The 18,186-nt window shown below is 45.6% G+C and overlaps 1 protein-coding gene across 2 annotated transcripts in view; it reads right to left on the bottom strand.

The window, feature by feature from the left end:
- LOC147447714 (uncharacterized) overlaps positions 1-18,186 on the bottom strand; it is a 43,610-nt gene that overhangs the window by 743 nt on the left and 24,681 nt on the right. For both annotated transcript variants that reach the window (XM_086523426.1, XM_086523427.1), the window contains exon 2: positions 466-539. In XM_086523426.1, the coding sequence (XP_086379552.1) occupies positions 466-539 (74 nt within the window). The remainder of the gene's footprint in view (positions 1-465; positions 540-18,186) is intronic.

Genomic DNA, 18,186 nt, shown 5'->3' with positions numbered 1-18,186 from the left:
CTCAAAAGAACCTTGCACCTACCACCACATGTGCATACCATGAGCCTCCTTAACATACAGTACTTCTGAACAATTCTCAAGCATGGGTGTGCACCACTGCACTGTGCATGCATGTGCATTACGTAATGGAAGCCAATGTTCCTTGTGTCAACAACGGGTAACAACACAACTTTCACCTTGTTGCCCACCTCAAGAGAAAGGAAGCCAATGTTAATGTCCCTCCTCTTGCATTCAACATGCCCCAAAAAATGGAGATGCATCTGCTCTAAAACTCTGCAGGAATGGCACCTGAATTTGACTTTGGCTATATGTCGCTTAAGCAATTGTTTCATTGTTGCGTTGTAGGTGATATGATTAAAGGCATCAAATACAAATGATCAAACAGAGCTAGATACACTCAAAACATACTACCTGCATTAATTAACAACATCTAATGAAAAAGTATGTGGGGAAGAATGGCCTTACATGTTCTTCTTTCCATTTCGATGGGCTCATTGGATCTTCCCAAAAGTTGACCTTTGGGGGCCCATGATGATGATCTGTGCACCACATTCATCCAAAATCTCTCTCTCTCTCTCTCTCTCTCTCTCTCTCTCTCTCTCTCTCTCTCTCTCTCTCTCTCTCAACCCTAGCATTTTCAAAGGTTGAAGTCTTGAGCATTCTCAAAGGTTTTTTCCTCTAGAATTTGCAAATCAGTGGTTGGTTCCTTTCTACCTCCTCAAGCACAGGAATGACTACCCCAAAGACCCCCGCCAAAACAAGACCGAGTTTTGCAACAGTGCTCGCAGCCCCTAGCAAACTTGATCGCATCACGCAGTTGCAAGCAACTCTTGATCGAGTGTTGGAGGAGAACTTTGAACTCAAATCTCGCCTCCGCAAATTAGAACAATTCAATTCTATGGTGGACCTCACCACCGACAAGGTAAAGGAGGTTGAGGCTAAGGTTAGCCAAGTTCACTCAACAACCATCGCCCAAGTGAAGACGTATGTAACAAAGGAAATCTCCGAACAAAAATTTGAAGAAGATAATGCCCTCAAGGTATGCATCGGTGCGCTCCCCTTGCAGTGGTGCACTGTTGAGGACACCCTTGAAGAGGCAATCATCAAACTCAACAACATTATTGAGCCAGTCAACATCAAGTCAGAGAATGTCCCTTGGATCAATGATACACATCGTCATGTGCGTCCCGAGCATTGAGTCCTTACTTTCAAGAACAAAGAGGAGCGGGTGAAGCTTCTACGTCAATCCCGCCTTCTCAAAGAAACCAAGCTTTGGATTGCAGAAGAATTGACCATGAATCAACTCAAGAGTAAAGCAAGCGAGCTTAAGAAGGTGCATGAAGCGCGTAAGCAAGGCAAATGGGCAGTCTACCGAGGTGGCAAAGCGATCATCCAAGAATTCCGAAATCCCAAACCAGCTCTTCCCCCAACCAACCCTTACGTTTTTGTTTTCTCTTTTTTTCCTACCCTACCCTCTTGATGGACCCTCAACCCTTAACTGATATGTATCAGCCCACACTGAGAATGAATCGTTGTAATGTTGTGTTTGACCTCCGTGGACGATAATCCAATCTCTCTCTCTCTCTCTCTCTCTCTCTCTCTCTCTCTCTCTCTCTCTCTCTCTCTCTCTCTCTCTCTCTCATCCAGCTTGGGTGCTCACGACGCCCGAGGATGCAAGGATCTTCACATTGTAGACGAAGTCTACATCAAAGGCTACAAAGCATCGTTGAGCGACATTGAGCACGTGCCCCATAGAGCGGACTATGGAGGACATCGAGGCCATACTACAAAGACCCATGAGAGAGTTCATGGAATGATCACCATTGTATACTTTCTCCATTGTACACCTCATTAGCCCTCATGTGATTGTACCCCTCCCCATATGTTTTGATATCTCCTATGTGATGTTGATAATGATGATGATGAGGATGTATGTAACAGACTTGGTCACTCCAAGCCAAAGATCTACGAAACACACGTGAGAGAAATTGGAAACAACTGAACAAGACTTAAAATAGAGGGGGAGAGAAGAGGAGAGACGACACAGCACGGCAAAGTTCCGCACTCAGACGCACTCACCCAAAGACCGGCACCCCTTCTCGGTATTTCTTTATTCTTATGCTTCTCAAAGTGTAATGTCCAAGGCTCCTTCTCTTAGTGCTCCCAAGAAAATCTGGCGAAGTGAGACACTGGGCACACTTATAAAGGCCCTTGGCCAAACTCAAAAGCAATTACATGAAAATCATTGATGCCCAAAAGCTCCAAGCTCCAAAAGCAAGCGCCCAATGACTGTTTGTACGAGCTGCCACATCAGCAAGCATGTTCGCAAATCGCGCCACAAATCACGAGCGTCCGTACAACTTACCACGTCATCACTTTTTTTTATGCGAAGGGGGGGAACCTCCTTTACTTTACAAGGTTTTAGCCCCCTTGGCCGGGTTCCATAAGTTGGGGTAGGTTAGGTTTTTTAGCCTAACCCTTTCTCGGCCTCTCGGCCATAATCAACAAGTTGGTAAAACTTCTTCTGCTTCTTCCACTAGGGTTTTGGTCCCTTCTGTCCGGGCTTTGTTCTTTAGGCCATGCTACATCATCACTTTGCGACATACCCCCCTCTTCAAAGAATTGTAATCACCCTCGATTACGCCTGCAAAATAGACATAGAACAAAAACTAGTTCAATAGACACTAACCCTAAGTACCAACGTGCTACCCAACGCATATCCAACACTTGCACGAAGACGACAGACACTGAACATTCACATCATTATCCCTGTCCACATCTTAGATGAGAATCATGATCATCGTAATTTATATTAGCAATCACATCAAGACCGTGCTGATCTTTTCGCGGATGCCTTGATCTACTAAATCTCGTTACTATCACATCCACATCACCCCTCAAGTGACCAAGTCAAAATGCTACAGTCATTTTGCTTTTCCGACGCGCACTCAAACATTACACGCGTGAGAGAGCACATGTAACAAATTCATCCCATTTAAAGTACTTCTTTATATAAAGTCATTCAACAAATACTGTCAACCTATAATATCCCTAAAATCCCAAAAGAAATCAGAGACTTTATTCCCATCGAGGTAACCTGTGACAAAGGAGCGGAGTATCAAACAAACTTGGGCACCCCAAGTCTAGGTTTTGTCACGACACAATAGAGATTCATTTAAATCACTTCACAATAAATAAGTCGACACGACCCGGCGTAGTTCCGTACCAAGAGAGATTGGCCCCAAAGACTGGCGCCCCTTTCGGTATTTCTTTTTTATATTAATCTTTGAGCAAAGTACAACTCCCGTAGGTCGTAAGCTCTCAGACTCTGCGTCCAGATGCCCTGAGAAGTGAGGCCCTCGGGCTCCTTATAAACTTACAAGGGATGCCAATAGCAGAGCCCCAAAAGCACCTGCTCTCAAAAGCTAGAGCTAGAAACTGCCAAAAGCAACCAACGAAAATTGCGGAGATCCGTACGAACTGCCACGTCAACAAGTCAGCGGGTTTTACGACCGTCTGTACAACTATCAACGCGATTCACGGACGTTCATACAATGCCACGTCATCAGCTCGTTAATTTTCTGTGTCCTCTTGGGCCCCCTCGGCAAGGGTACCATAAGTTGGTACAACTTGCAAGCTTTCTTTTAAAAATAGGCCTTTCTGTTTGGTGGTCATGCCACATCATCACTTTGTGACATAACCCCTTCTTGAAAGAATTGTAATCGCCCTCGATTACGCTTGCAAAACAGAAAAAGGCCATAAACCATTTCAGCAGACACCGACTCTAAGTACCGACGCACTAGACATGACACATTTAGCACTTGTACAAAGATGACAGTCACATCACTGCACATAACATCACATGACATCACATGACAAATCAATCACAGAAAAATTCATTCCAAATCTCAGACCATGACCGCCAGCAACGTATTTAGTAACCGCATCTAGATCCATCCCGAACCTCACTGATGTCGGATTAACTAATCCTTATTGCGATCATGTCTATAGAGAGTTTTAAGACCGAAATGCTGCAGTTATTTTGTCTTTCAGTTCCTACACTCAAACAAGTCAAATGAGAGAGTACAAATCATTCATGTTCAATTTCGAGAATTCCAGTTCATAAAGTCACACATCAGAATATTGTCATCACAGCAGTATCCTGGAAGTCCAAAGGGATATCAATGACTCTATTCAATCCAGGTAATCTATGACAAAAGAGCGGAGTGACTCCCCTCTTGTGCAATCCCTCTGCACCAGATTCAACCTTGCTAATCTGCGGGAGCTCTCGGAGTAGACGTAGCTAAACCGAATGCTTCAAGGTAAAGTTCCAAATTCTGAGAAGTATCTACGAGGTCCTTCTCCTCCATCCACTTCGTATCTATTGCCGGATATCTCTGCACCAGATTCAACCTTGCTAATCTGCGGGAGCTCTCGGAGTAGACGTAGCTAAACCGAATGCTTCAAGGTAAAGTTCTAAATTCTAAGAAGTATCTACGAGGTCCTTCTCCTCCATCCACTTCGTATCTATTGCCGGATAGTTCTTGAATTTAACCTTTACCTTTCACTTTTCTTTTCTTGCGTGCCAAAATCTGTTCAGGAACGAGTATCTCCTCGCTCTCTTCCACTCCAGGTTGCTCATCTGGCTCCCCATCAACTGGCACCTCACCTTGAAAAGGTTTCAAGAGACACACATAATATGCATTGCGAATCTTCCAAGTCTCTGGAAGCTTGAGTCGAAAGGAGACGTCATTTATCTTTTCTTTAATCTGAAAAGGGCCATAATACTTCATGCTAAGCTTTGGAAAAAGTTGCTCCTTTCTCTTTCGTTTTCTTAGGCGTGCCTTTTCAAAACGTAAGAGCACCCAATTGTCTTCCTTTAATTTCAAGTTGTGTCAATGTCGATTTGTTGCCTTATCGTGTCGTACTTGAGACTTCTCTAGAGCCTCGCGGACCTTGGCAAGAGCAGTGTCCAAGTCCCTCATGTATTGGTCGGCTTCAAAAATCTTGTCTTTAGTGCAGAGAAAGGGAAGAACCTTTTGAGTACCTTCAATTATTTCAAATGGCGTTTTCCCCGTCGACAAGTAAACCGTGTTATTGTAGGCAAATTCCACCAAAGGCAAAAAAAACCCCCAATGAGTCTTCTTATCAGAGATGTAAGACTTTAACAAATCCAAAACAACTAAACTTGCAATCTCAGATTGCCCATCTGTCTGCAGGTGGAAAGATGACGAGAACTGCAACCGTGTGCCAATGTTTTCACAAATAGCCCTTCAAAACAAACTCGTAAATCGGGGATCTCTGTCGGAGACTATTGTCTCAGGCATGCCATGTAACGAAAAATATGTGCAATGAACAGTCTCGCTAAATGGTCCGTTTGATTGTTTTCTTCACTTGAATAAAGTGAGCTTGCTTGCCTGCTAAATCTATCAAGAACAGTCCAAATGTCATCGTGCCAACTCTGTGTCTTTGGGAGATCAAAGATGAAATCCATTGCAATACTTTCCCAGAGGCGGGTGGGAATGGGTAACGGCTGTAGTAGTCCTTGTGCCTTATGCCTCTCAAACTTGACCTTTTGGCATAATAAACAACTGTGAACAAAATCGTCCACATCCTTCTCGAGTGTCCGCCAAAAGAAATAATGCTCTACCCCCTTCAAGGTGGTATCGATGCCGTGGTGACCCGTAAACGGTGGACAGTGGCACTCTGTCAAGACCTTTCCCCTCAATGGCTCTGTGACACACATTGTTTTCTTCATCAAGTAGCCATACCGTATAAAATATCCTAGATCGGTCTCCCCATTCTGTATCCAAGTAAAAACATCAGTAAAGTCCGGATTTGTGGCGTACTGGTCAACCATATCCTCAAATCTTATATGATGGATTGATCATCGCGGAAATAGTCAAGACGAGGGGCTTCCGAGACAATGCATTTGCCACTAAATTTTTATGCCCCTGAACAAGGACAATCTCGAAGTTAACTTGTGATAAGATGTTAGCCAACTGCATCTGCTTTTCCGAAAGCTGCTTCTGTGACAAGAAGTGCAATGCTAGATAAAATCCCTGACCCGACAAGAAAATGATATATGGAAATATATGAGGGCACCCGGACAAAGGTGGGCGGCTGGCCCCAAACTCAGGCGGTCGGACCAGGTATGGGTGGTCAACCCGGAGACATACTAGCCGTACAAGTATGCCCTAGACCTATGTGAAGCAGCAGAGTGGTGTAAGTCTGACAATCATCATGTAGAAGTAGGGAAGCCAGACTCAACAATCTACGTTGTGAATAATCTTTGAGAAGAGGAAAGGCCAAACCAATCTGTTTGCGTCGTCTTGCGTGTATCTCCTCACCTCCAATCCTCCGCTGTCAACCAAAACAGAATCCACGCCAACAACGCCATCAAACCGCATCTCGGTGTGGCTCTCAATGTGAATAAGCTCGGACTGGCCTACTGCCCAAGTCAAGGGATAAGTCTGTTGTAAGGTTACCGAGGGTGAGTGTAAGACTCTGAAAGTAGCAATCCAAATGATCAAGAGTGTAGAAGAGTAACTTCACCAAGCCAAGCTCCGGGTGACTCCGGATGTAGTCGCAGAATGATGTTTGATCTCACATATCTTGCGGGTAAACTCTCCAAGAGAGTACAAAGCACTAAAGTCCCACTCCAGTTTGTAAATCCAAGCAATGAACCTGTTCAGGAAGAGATGCAAGATCCTCTCCTTAAGTCCATGTAGATGCTCCTGTGTAATTTACGCAAGTAATCAGATGTGTCGAGGTCAAGTGGTAAGTGTCTATCCACCCAAGATGGTGGCGTCTTCTCTGGGAATGTTGGAATCTCATATGCCATGAGCATGGCCATATCTCATGTGAACTCCTCTCATGAGTGCATAGGTGTGTCCATAGCAACGCACAAGTCACCACCACCTCCAGGGTGCACAACCGCCGAATGATGGCTGGAATGAATGGATCTCCCAAGGATCGTACGCCCGTAGATGATCAAGCCGATGTCAAAGATACTATGTACTACAGCAGTCATTGAAAGACCGTATGGACCACCACCAGATGGTGTCCTGGCAAGAGGTAAGCTCATCCTCTGTGAAAAACGCAAGCCATGTGGCTGCTGTCCACCCAAGAATGCAACTACGAGGTGATGAAAACGCTACTGTCCAGCGAATTTCAGCATGCTCGTACGCTCCCGGCATGGTCCAAAGCGGTGCAAAGGGTCTGGGCAGGGTGGGGACTCAATGTCACAGCCTCTGATAGGTTGAAAACAGAGGAAACAGCAGTGGATGCTGGCTGAAAACTGAAAGAAATCAAGAAGATTGTCGCCAGCAAAGCACCGGATGCCAAAGTCGGGTAAATGTAGGCATGACCCGTGATGGGCCAAGGCTAGCACTGCCCCCCAAGCTGAGAAAACGCAGCCCTGCTGTCCAGAAAACGCAGCTCCCTAAAAACTCTAGGGGCAGCAAAAATGCAAGTGGAGGGAGGGGGTTTTCCGCCACGAAAAGGCCTGTAGAGGCAGCGCCGGCTGTAAATCTGATAACCGCCATCGTGGACAGCAGAAAACGCAGCACTTGCAGAAAACGCTGGCTGATTCTTCTTGATGGAGGGTGATCGCCATGGGAGGAGAACATGTTGCACGTGAAGCCCCTAGAACATGAAGAGCTGAGCTATGATACCATGTGAGAGTGCGCGTGTGTGGAAGCGTGAGAGAGGAGAGGGAAGAGAGAGATAGGAGACACAAAAACGCTAGTGTGTGGAAGAGAAGGCGATCAGTCCCCCCCACTAACTATGGACTGAAAGGCAATGTACAGATGATATGTGGGTACCCCCCCCAACCCCATATATAGGTGCCCAAGGGGAGGTAGGGCAATGCCATTGAACGCCCCCACAACCCAGCATGAAAAAGAAATATGAGGGCGCCCGGACAAGGTGGTCAGCCGGCCCAGAAGTGGGCGGCCGGACAATACAGTGGGTGGCCAGTCCGCAGACACACTAGCCGTACATGTATGCCCTAGACCTATGTGAAGCAACAGAGTGGTGTAAATCTAACATTCTCGTTCGTCAACGTTGCCTTTCTTGCATTGTAATTGACCAGGACGTTGTTCTTGTGGTACCAAGGGATTTCCCAAAGGACATCACACCCTTCGACCTGACGTAAAAGCCCTCGAGTCCTACATACCCCAAACAATGCAACCGAAGTTTGCCTATGATAGGTATAAAGGCAACATTCGTTCTTGTGCAGCTAGAGCTGCCTCCACTTGCGGTCCCATTTCCTTTGGTGTGATCCCAAGTCAAACCGCCAATTCAGTCGAAATGAAATTGGCCTTGGCTCCTCTGTCGAAGAAGATAAGGACATCTTGATCTCGTACTTTGCCCTACACTCTCCAGAGCTCCATAGTTTCTCCAATCTGCTCTGGGCAGGTCCCCACAAAAAACGGAACGAGTCCTGTCTTTGTCTTTCCTTTCTTTGGTCGCTTCTCAACCGCTTTGAAACTCTGGCTTGTCCTCAATCTAATCATTGGATGCATTGTCAGGGCACTTGGCACGAACGAGCCCTTGCTCCACACATCCATACTATTTGCCCTCTTTGTAGTATTCAGCTCACTGCTCGGCTAATAGTCTAGGGCCGGTTGGTTTCTTCTTTTGTTGCTTCCCCTTCACCATTGGGTTGGTTTGGCCCCCCATTTAGAAAACACTCACTTGATCGTTGGGCACGTTACTGTGCCGACGTGCATTTCAAATCCTTGTTTGGCATGACCCATAAGTCGTTGAATGGAATCCACCTTCTTTTGCAAACAGTATTGTGGGATCTCCTTGGGCAAACCACAACAAAATGCTCAACTTGTTGCTTAAAGGTAATTTTCTTGAAGGACGAAGCTAATAGAAAAGTATCCCAAAACCACTCGCAATAATCGTCCAGGGTGTCTTCTTTGGTGATTTGAAGCTGATTCATGCTATGATAACATCCTCTTCATACTCTTCGGTGAGCCATGCGGAGGTGAAAACTCGTTTGAGCTTTATCCATGACGTGGGTGCTTCCTTTCGCAAAAGTAGGGTCGACCACCAAGTCTGGCATTGCCTTTCAAATAGGAAGATGCTCGTCGTCCTCTAGAGTGTTCAAAAAAGCGTCCTCCCGAGAACAATTTCTAATTGTTGTATGAAAGCAACAAGTGTCGAATATAAGTGCTTGCCCACCCTCTTTAAAGTCCTTGGTCTTCCCACCCTTCTATTCAAGATGGTCAAACTGATTCAATCTGTAACCTCGTCTATGCTTCGTTCCAAACATTGACTCGTCTGAATCAGAGCTGTCCAAGGACTCGTCAGAACTGTCAAAATGTATTCTATGTTTCAGAGATCCATTACAAGATCTACTCTTCTTGGATCGTTTGCCCATGTTGTTCTTGTTCTTCCGAATCTTTCTCCGCTTCCGGTAGGTATAATTGTTCAAGCGAGTAGGTATAAACCTTTCCTCCCTACCAAATTCACTACCGAAATCCATGTGTTGCGAAAAAAGGGATCGGATCCTAGAACTGAAGCCATGCACAACATTCACTGTTCTCTCTCTTTCCCCTCCGCGCAGTTATGTGATGCTCCACAAGAGGGCTCTTCATTTGACCTATGTATATTTGTGTGGGTTCATGCGCGATTGCCGAGGCAAGAGCCTCTTGCACAGGTACTAGATTAGCTAGTTGCTAATCCCCCATAGGTACAGGTGAATTCGGAGAGATTTCACGAGAGAAATATTGTCCGATTGAAAGGGCAAGTAGCTCTATAGGTGCGGGAGCTCGAGGGCTTGCTACGGAAGTGACCAGCTCGCGAAACAGAGCCCAAAACAAGGAAATACAGCCTGCTGTGTATTTTTGCAGGTTTAGGGTTTCGGCCCTAAATGGTCCCTAATACCCCCAAGAGGTACGGGGACGGGAAGGGACCGTTGTGCGAGTGATCTGGTGCATTTTCAGGGCAGAAAACAGAGAATTCAGTGTGCTGCAGATTCTCGCCAGGTTTTGCAAATTGTTTGTATGCATCAGGAAAGTCATTTTTTGCACGGGCATCCCAAGAAGCTTTTAACTTCATAGACATTCTTCAAATCGAGCCAATCACGGATAGTCTCTATCTTGGTCGGATCCATCTGCAGTCCTGCTACTGAGACAATGTGTCACAAAAAAAGTGTATCTCTGGTAGGAAAAATTCACTTTTCTTCGCATTAATCACTAACTTGTGATCGCGTAATGCCTGAAAGACCTAAAGCAGATGATCTCTATGTTCTGCCTCATTCTTTGAGAAAACAATAATATCGTCAAAGAAAGTGCCAACAAATAGCATATACTCTCGAAAAATCTTGTCCATCATCTGGTTAAAAGTCACAAGAGCATTGGATAAGCCAAAAGGCATCACCAAAAACTCAAATAACCCAAAAGTCATCCGAAAAGCTATCTTGTAGACGTCTCCCGGCGCAATTCGGATCTAATGATATCCACTCTTCAAATCAATCCTGCTAAAACACGAGGATTCTTGTAATCTGTCGAGTATATCATCTATCCTAGGAATCAGAAACCTGTTCTTGATGGCGATTTTGTTGAGAGCTCTATAATCGATGCACATTCTCCAAGATCCGTCTTTTTTCAAAACCAACAACACTGGAGGGCAATACGGTGAAGTACTGGGCTGGACAAGACCCTTTTCCAAGAGGTCTTTCACTTGGTTCATAATCTCTTCGTTCTGGACTCGGCTCACACAGTAAGGTGGCCGGTTCGGTGGTGTGCTTCTAGGTATCAGATCAATGGTATGATCTTCAGGACGAGCGAGTGGTAACTCGTCTAGCAGGCCGTCTTAGAAGCAATCGGCATGAGAGTGGAGAAAATCTTGGCATTCATTATCATTTGTTTTATCCTCATCACTGTCACAAAGTGATGATGTGGCTACGGACAGCAGAAACCCTAATTTCTGCCAAAAACCCTAAAATTCCTGCAAACCCTAATTCTGCCAAAACCCTAATTTCCAAAAATTGCGGAGGCGATTTTTTTTAAAAAAAATTATAATGAGCGACGCAAATCCTAGCTTTTTGCTACGCAAGGATTTTGGATGAGAGAAAGAGTTGAATTGCTTTATTTTAACTCTCATTGATAGAGAGAGAGAATTTGCTTTTGCTTTCAAGCTTTAGGGGCTCTGCTTTTGGGCATCCCTTGTAACCTTTAAATTAGTGGTGAGGGCCTCACTTTTGAGAGCATCCGGACGCAGAGTTTGAGAGTGAACCCCGAGTCACTCCCTTGTATTTTGAACTGATTAATATAAAAAGAAATACCGAGAGGGGCGCCAGTCTTTGGGGCCAATATCTCTAGGCACGGGACTCCGCCGGGCCAGTGCAAATCTATTGTGATCTGTAAATTGTTTGAAGTGGTTATTTGGTGCTGTCGCGGTTGATTCTTGACTTGGAGTGTCCAAGTCTCTTACAATCACTCAACTCTTTCATAAAAATCGAGTAAACCAACAAATTGGATTTCATTAACTTTGAAATGGCCGAAGCCGATACAATAGGGACACTCGCCCTTAAGTTTAATGTCAAGTACAATGGTTCTGCCCTTCTCTGTGGTCAATGTCGCTTTCCTCGCCCGATAGTCGACCACGGCGTTGTTCTTGTGGTACCAGGGAATTCCGAAGAGAACATCACAACCTTCCACAGGCATTATGTAAAAGTCCTCATGCACCAAATACACGTGACAATGCAACCAAAGTTTGCCAATGACAGGTGTAATGGCTACGTCCCTGCCGGGTGCGCTAGAACTGCTTCCGCAAGTGGTCCCATCCAATCGGGAGTGATCTCGAGCCGCGCCGCCAATTCCAGTGAAATGAAGTTGGCCTTGGCTCCTCCATCAAAGAAGATCACGGCTTCTTGGTCTTTCACTTTGCCCCAAGCTCAGCAAAGTTAGGTACTCTCGTCCGACGTGCTGGGATTAGTACCCACGCAATCTGGAACGAGTCCTGTTTTCATCTTGCCTTTTCGTCCACGTTCCTCAGTTGCTCTCGAACTCTCAGGCCTTCCGTCGTCCTTGTCGTTCTGTTCTTTCTGTGCCTTTTTAGGGCACTTCGCGGAGATATGTCCAGTTTCCCCGCATCCAAAGCACTTCCCTTCCTTGATGAAGCGAGCTCTCTCCTGAGGAGTAAGCTTGGGTCGTGCATCTTTCTTTTCTGGGTTGCTCTTCCTCTTTCTACTTTCATTTGTCGAAGTTTGTTCGGCTCTTTGTGTCATGATCTCATCAGTGGGGTAGGTCAAACTGCTAGAGTGAATGGCAAAACTCCGTTTCGCATGACTCATCAACTTCTGAATGGAAGTTGACTTTTGTTCCAAACAATGATCTCGGATCTCTGAAGGAAGACCTAAAGTAAACCGCTCAATCTGTTCCTTGAACAAGATCTTCTTAAATGAAGAGGCGGGTAGAAAAGAGCTCCAGAATCTCTCGCAATAAGCGTCCATTGTATCCTTCTTTGTCATCCGAAGATGGTTCCAAGCAGTTCGTATATCGCGTTCATACTCTCGAGTCAGCCAAGAAGAAATAAAAAGCCTCTTGAATTTCATCCATTTAACTGGCGCAGTCTTGTCTAATAGAAGCGTGAACCACCAAGTTTGAGCATTCCCCTTAAAGTAAGAGGCAGCTCTTTGAATCTTAGAGTGCTCTGAGTAACGCCCCCCCGCGAAAGCGATGTCAAACTGCTATACAAAAGACAAAGCCTTCGAAGCATCTCTATAACCAGAAAACGTATCCAATTTAATTGACTGTCCACCTTCCTTAAACTCTCGGACTTTCTTGCTTTTGTCTTCCTGAAAGTCATACTGGTTGGCTTTATAAAAATTCTTCTTCTTTGCATAAAAGTTGCTGTCATTAGAGTCTGAACTGTCTGTAGACGAGTCCTCAGTAAAACTGTCACTCACGGGGCGAGATTTAGACTTATTTGCCTTTTTCTTGCCCTTTCCGAAGCGTTGCTTTTTTCTTCACTTTTTACCTTTTCTGCCTTCTTCGCTCGAGTCAGATGAGCTAGAAGAACTATCAGAAGAAGAAGATGAAGAAGAAAAACTGGGTACTCGTTCAAATCAAACACGCTTCTTTCGTTTCTTTGCCTTTTCAAATGTCGACTCAAATAACCCGGGAAGTCAGTGCCTTTCTTCTACTTTTTGTCGTGCTTTTTAGCGTTCTTCTACGCGTCAAAAAGCTGAGCAACAACCACCTCTGCTAATTCTTTCTCTCTATACGTCTTGGGAGTAGAAGGTTTCTTGAGAGTGGGTTTTCGGGGTGGTTTTATGGTTTTCTGCCACTGCGTGTGCACCTCTTCGAACGAAGTCTTGCTCATATATTTTGCCAATTTCGGGTCCTTGGCAAAATTAAGCATCATCTTTGTTGCATCGCCGTTCAATTGTCGACGTTCCATCTCTTGACGCTCCACCTGAGTAGGCTGAGGCGGGCCATACTTCTTGCCTGACTCTTCGCTGTGATCCCTTCCCGCATCTACGGATGCAAAGGGAGTCTACTGATCTTTGCCTGAAGCCATAGGTGCCGCGGGAAAAAAGAATTAGGGATTGGATTTCCCATAGAAGAGAAATCGGTCGTGCTCTGATACCACTGTAACAGACTTGGACACTCCAAAACGAGAATCTACCGCGACATCACAAATAACCACTTCAAAACAGTTCACAGTTCACAATTGATTCGCACTAGTCCGGCAGAATTCCGTGCCTAGAGATATTGGCCCCAAAGACTGGCGCCCCTTTCGGTATTTCTTTTTGTATTAATCTGAGTTCAAAGTACAAGAGTACGGGCAGGCGCTCACACTCAGACTCTACGTCCAGATGCTCTGAGTTGTGAGTGGCCTACCCACTTATTTAAAGAGTACAAGGGATGCCAAAAGCAGAGCCCCAAAAGCTAGTAAACTTAAAAGCCCTTTTTAAAATAAAGCAGAAGCTTTTCTTTTTTTCTCTCTCAAGCCATACTTGGCACAAAATAAAGCAAAGCTTTTTTTAAAGTAAAGCTCTCTCTCTCTCTCTCTCTCTCTCTCTCTCTCTCTCTCTCTCTCTCTCTCTCTCTCTCTCTCTCTCTCTCTCTCTCTCTCTCTCTCTTATTCATTGCGTAAAATAAAGCAAGCCAATAGCGTAGGAAAAACAGCCACGCAACAGCTGGCCAAAAGCTAATTGCGCCAGAAATCACGCGGTTCCGCACTGCTGCCACCTAGCACCACCTCCGCTATTTCCGGGTGTTGTACGCAGCAGCCACGTATCATTCAGCCTGCAGCACCGTACGCAGCAGCCACGTCATCATTCAGCCTGTCCATCCTTGGGACTGTCCATGCTTTAAGGGGGAAGGTGTGTCTGTACACTGGGCAGCCACGTCACAGTTTGTGACAAAATTAACTCGAAAGAGGCATAAAGGACACACGGTGGCTCCAGTTCATTCTGCCAGATCTGCATGAAGAGGGGATGCCCAAATTGAGAGAGGAGGCTGATTTTGTTCATTAAGTGCTACAGTGTGTGTGAGTAGTGGGTGCAGGTGATCACAGCTTTAATGGAATGCTTGCCTTCTCCCTTGCTCTATGTAGCGTGGCGATTTGCTCTCGCGCATCTCTCTCCCCCCTTTGCACATATGGTAATGCCCCACTAGTTGGGCTTCTCAGATGACCATGTACAGTTCTGGGGGACCGGGTTTATGCGCATTTGCCAAGGCAAGAGCCTTCTGTAGAGGAACTACTAATCCCCTTCAGGTACGCATAGTTCCATCACGAAGGAATGCAAAAACGGAGAGTTTTCTCGCGTGAAACTCGTCCGATTTGAAAGGGAACTGTCCCATTGCCAGTGGGAGCACCTGAGACACGCGTCGGCATGCTTGCTCCGCTCGAAACGGTCCAAAACAGAGAATTATTGCCTGTTGTGTTTTTCTGCAGATTTAGGGTTTCGCACCTAAACTGCAGGCAATTGCTAGGGGACCCTCGGAAAGGCCTTGGGATGCATGTATAGGGCAGTCGGCACCTAACAATGGCAAAACAGAAAATTACAACGTGCTAAAATTGACCTGCAGCTCACTGGAAAGCTTCCATACCGCAAGGGAAAGTGTCCTTGACGTGTACTTTTGACTTACAGGGATATTTGCACCGTTATGCTAGCGAAGTTGGGTCAAAAACCTGCAATTACAGCCATGGACAGGTTTGGACAGCTTGGTGAGGGTTAGGTGGAAGCGTTCGGATCATTTATTTCGAGGGGAGCCTCGGGAAAGCATTGGGTGCTTGTACAGGACAATTTAGAGAGATTGGAATCTCGTCTAATTCAAGGGGCAAGTGACCCTATAGGTGCGAGAGCTCGAGGGCTACCCAGAAAAGTGATCGGCACGGGGATCGGAGCGGAAAAAAGAGAATTCAACGAGCTGCAATTTCTCGCCAGGCTTTGCAAAGAGCTCTAGAGTGCGTGGAAAGTCAATGCTTGCTTGGGATTTTGTCCGTAGAGACTTCTAATGTGGTTATGTTGCCGAGATCAGGTTGGAGTAGAGGAATTTAAGCCCAATAAAAGTAGGACAGCTTGAAGAAGTTTACAAGTTTTTCTCAAGTATAATAAGAATAAAGAAATACCGAAAGGGGCGCCGGTCTTTGTGGCCAACCGGGTGTCGCTGTCTGCTTGGTAGCACTCTAGCTACCACGCCGTGGTTTGTCTTGAAGTGTTGAATTTCAGTCACAGGCTTATTCGTGAAGTTCCTTTGTGTCCTAAAGTGTCACAAAGTGATGACGTGGCTACTGAGAGCAGAAACCCTAATTTCTGCCAGAAATCCTAAAACCTGCAAACCCCAATTTTTGCCAGAAACCCTAATCTGCAGAAACCCTAATTTCTGGAAACCCTAACCCTAACTGCTGCCTAAAACCCTAAAACTAGCGGCTGAAATGCCACGTGGCAAGCAGTACGGATTTCCGGATTTTATGGGCTGAAAAAAGCAACTTGGGCGACGCAATCTGGTTGCTTTTCTCCACGCAAGTTGTGTGAGGAGAGAGAAAGATTATCTGATTTATTTTTATGAAAGCTCTCTTCTGTGAGAGAGAGAGAGAGAGAGAGAGAGAGAGAGAGAGAGAGAGAGAGAGAGAGTTTGCTTTTGGAACTGAAGCTTTTGGGGCTCTGCTTTTGGGCATCCCTTGTAAACAAATAAATAAGCGATGAGGGCTCACTCTGCAGAGCATCTGGACGCAAAGTCTGAGAGTGAAACCCTAACCGCTCTCTTGTACTTTGACATTGATTATTACATAAAGAAATACTGAAAGGGGCGCCAATCTTTGGGGCCAATATCTCTAGGCACGGAACTCCGCCGGACCAGTGCAAATCTATTGTGGTCTGTAATTTGTTTTGAAGTGGTTATTTGGTGCTATCGTGATTGATTCTTGACTTGGAGTGTCCAAGTCTGTCCAAGTCCAAGCACGGTCGATTTCGCTTATACGAGAAATCCGATCCCCAATTTTTTTTCCGTAGCACCTATGGCTTCACGCAAGGGTCAGTCGACTCCCTCTGCATCTCGAGATGCGGACAGGGATCACAACGAAGATTCCGGCAGAGAGTATGGCCCGTCTCGGCCTACTCAGGCGGAGAGACGAGAGATGGAGCGTCGTCAATTGATCGGCGATGCAACAAAGATGATGCTCAATTTTGCGAAGGACCCAAAATTTGCAAAATATATGAGCGAAACTTCTTTTCAGGAAGTCCACGAGCAGTGGGGCAGAAAACCACACCACCACCCTTGAAACCCGCTCTCAAGAAACCTTCTGCTCCCAAGAAATATTCAAAGAAGGAATTAGAAGAGGTGGTTGATGCACAAATTGCTCAGCTTTTTGACGTGCAAAAGAAAGCCAAAAAGCACAGCAAAAAGCAGAAGAAAGGCACTGACTTCCCAAGTTATTTGGGTCGTCAGTCGACATTTGACAAAGCAAAGAAACAAAAGAAGCGTGTTCACTTTGAAGGAGTACCCAGTTCTTCTTCTTCTTCTTCTTCTTCTTCTTCTTACAATTCTTCTAGCTCTTCAGATTCGAGCGAAGAAGACAGAAAAGGCAAAAAGCGAAGCAAGAAACAACGTTTTGGAAAGGGCAAGAAAAAGGCAAAGAAGCCTAAATCTCGCCTAGTGACTGACAGTTCTACTGAGGACTCGTCTACAGACAGTTCAGACTCCGATGACGGAAACTTTTATGCGAACAAGAAGAATTTTAATAAAGCCAACCAGTATGACTTTCTCGAAGATAAAAGCAAGAAAGTCCGAGAGTTTAAGGAAGGTGGACACTCGATCAAATTTGATACTTTTTCAAGATACCTAGATGCTTTGAAGGCTTTGTCTTTTATACAACAGTTTGAGATCGCTTTCGCGGGAGGACGCTACTCAGAGCACGCCAAGATTCTGAGAGCTGCCTCTTATTTTAAGAGGAATGCTCGCACTTGGTGGCCCACACTTCTTTTAAACAAGACTCTGCCAGTTAAATGGCTGAAATTTAAGAAGCTTTTTATTTCTTCTTGGTTGACGCAAGAGTATGAACGCGATATATGAGCTGCTTGGAAACATCTTCGGATGACCAAGAGAGATACCATAAATGCTTATTGTGAGAGATTCTAGAGCTCTTTTCTACCCGCCTCTTCATTCAAGAAGATCTCGTACAAAGAACACATTGAGCGGTCTTGGGTCTACCTACAGAGATCCGAGATCACTGCTTGGAACAGAAGTCAGCTTCTATTCAAGAGTTGATGAGTCATGCAAAGCGGGGCTTTGACATTCACTCTGGCAGTCTGACCTACCCCACCGATGAGACCATGACACAGCGAGCCGAACAGACTTCTGGGAATGAAAGTAGAAAGCGAAAGAGCAACCCACAGAAGAAGGATGCACGACCCAAGCTTACACGAGCGAGCTCGCTTCATGAAGTTCTTTGGATGCGGGGAACATGGACATATCTCCGCGAAGTGCCCTAAAAAGGCACAGAAAGAACAGAATGATAAGGACGACGATAGGCTTGAGAGTTCGAGAGCAGCTGAGGAAAGTGGACGAAAAGGCAAGATGAAAAGAGGACTGGTTCCAGATTGTGTGGGTACCAATCCCAACACCATGGACGAGAGTACAGAACTTTGCCAAGCTTGGAGCAAAGTGAAAGATCAAGAGGCCCTGATCTTCTTTGATGGAGGAGCCAAGGCCA

The sequence above is a fragment of the Adiantum capillus-veneris genome, chromosome 11 (genome assembly GCF_014529385.1).
Source record: "Adiantum capillus-veneris isolate H3 chromosome 11, ASM1452938v2, whole genome shotgun sequence".
NCBI classification, from domain to species: Eukaryota; Viridiplantae; Streptophyta; class Polypodiopsida; order Polypodiales; family Pteridaceae; genus Adiantum; species Adiantum capillus-veneris.
The sequence above is the reverse complement of the archived record's forward strand: the minus strand, read 5'-3'. Positions and strand labels throughout refer to the sequence as shown.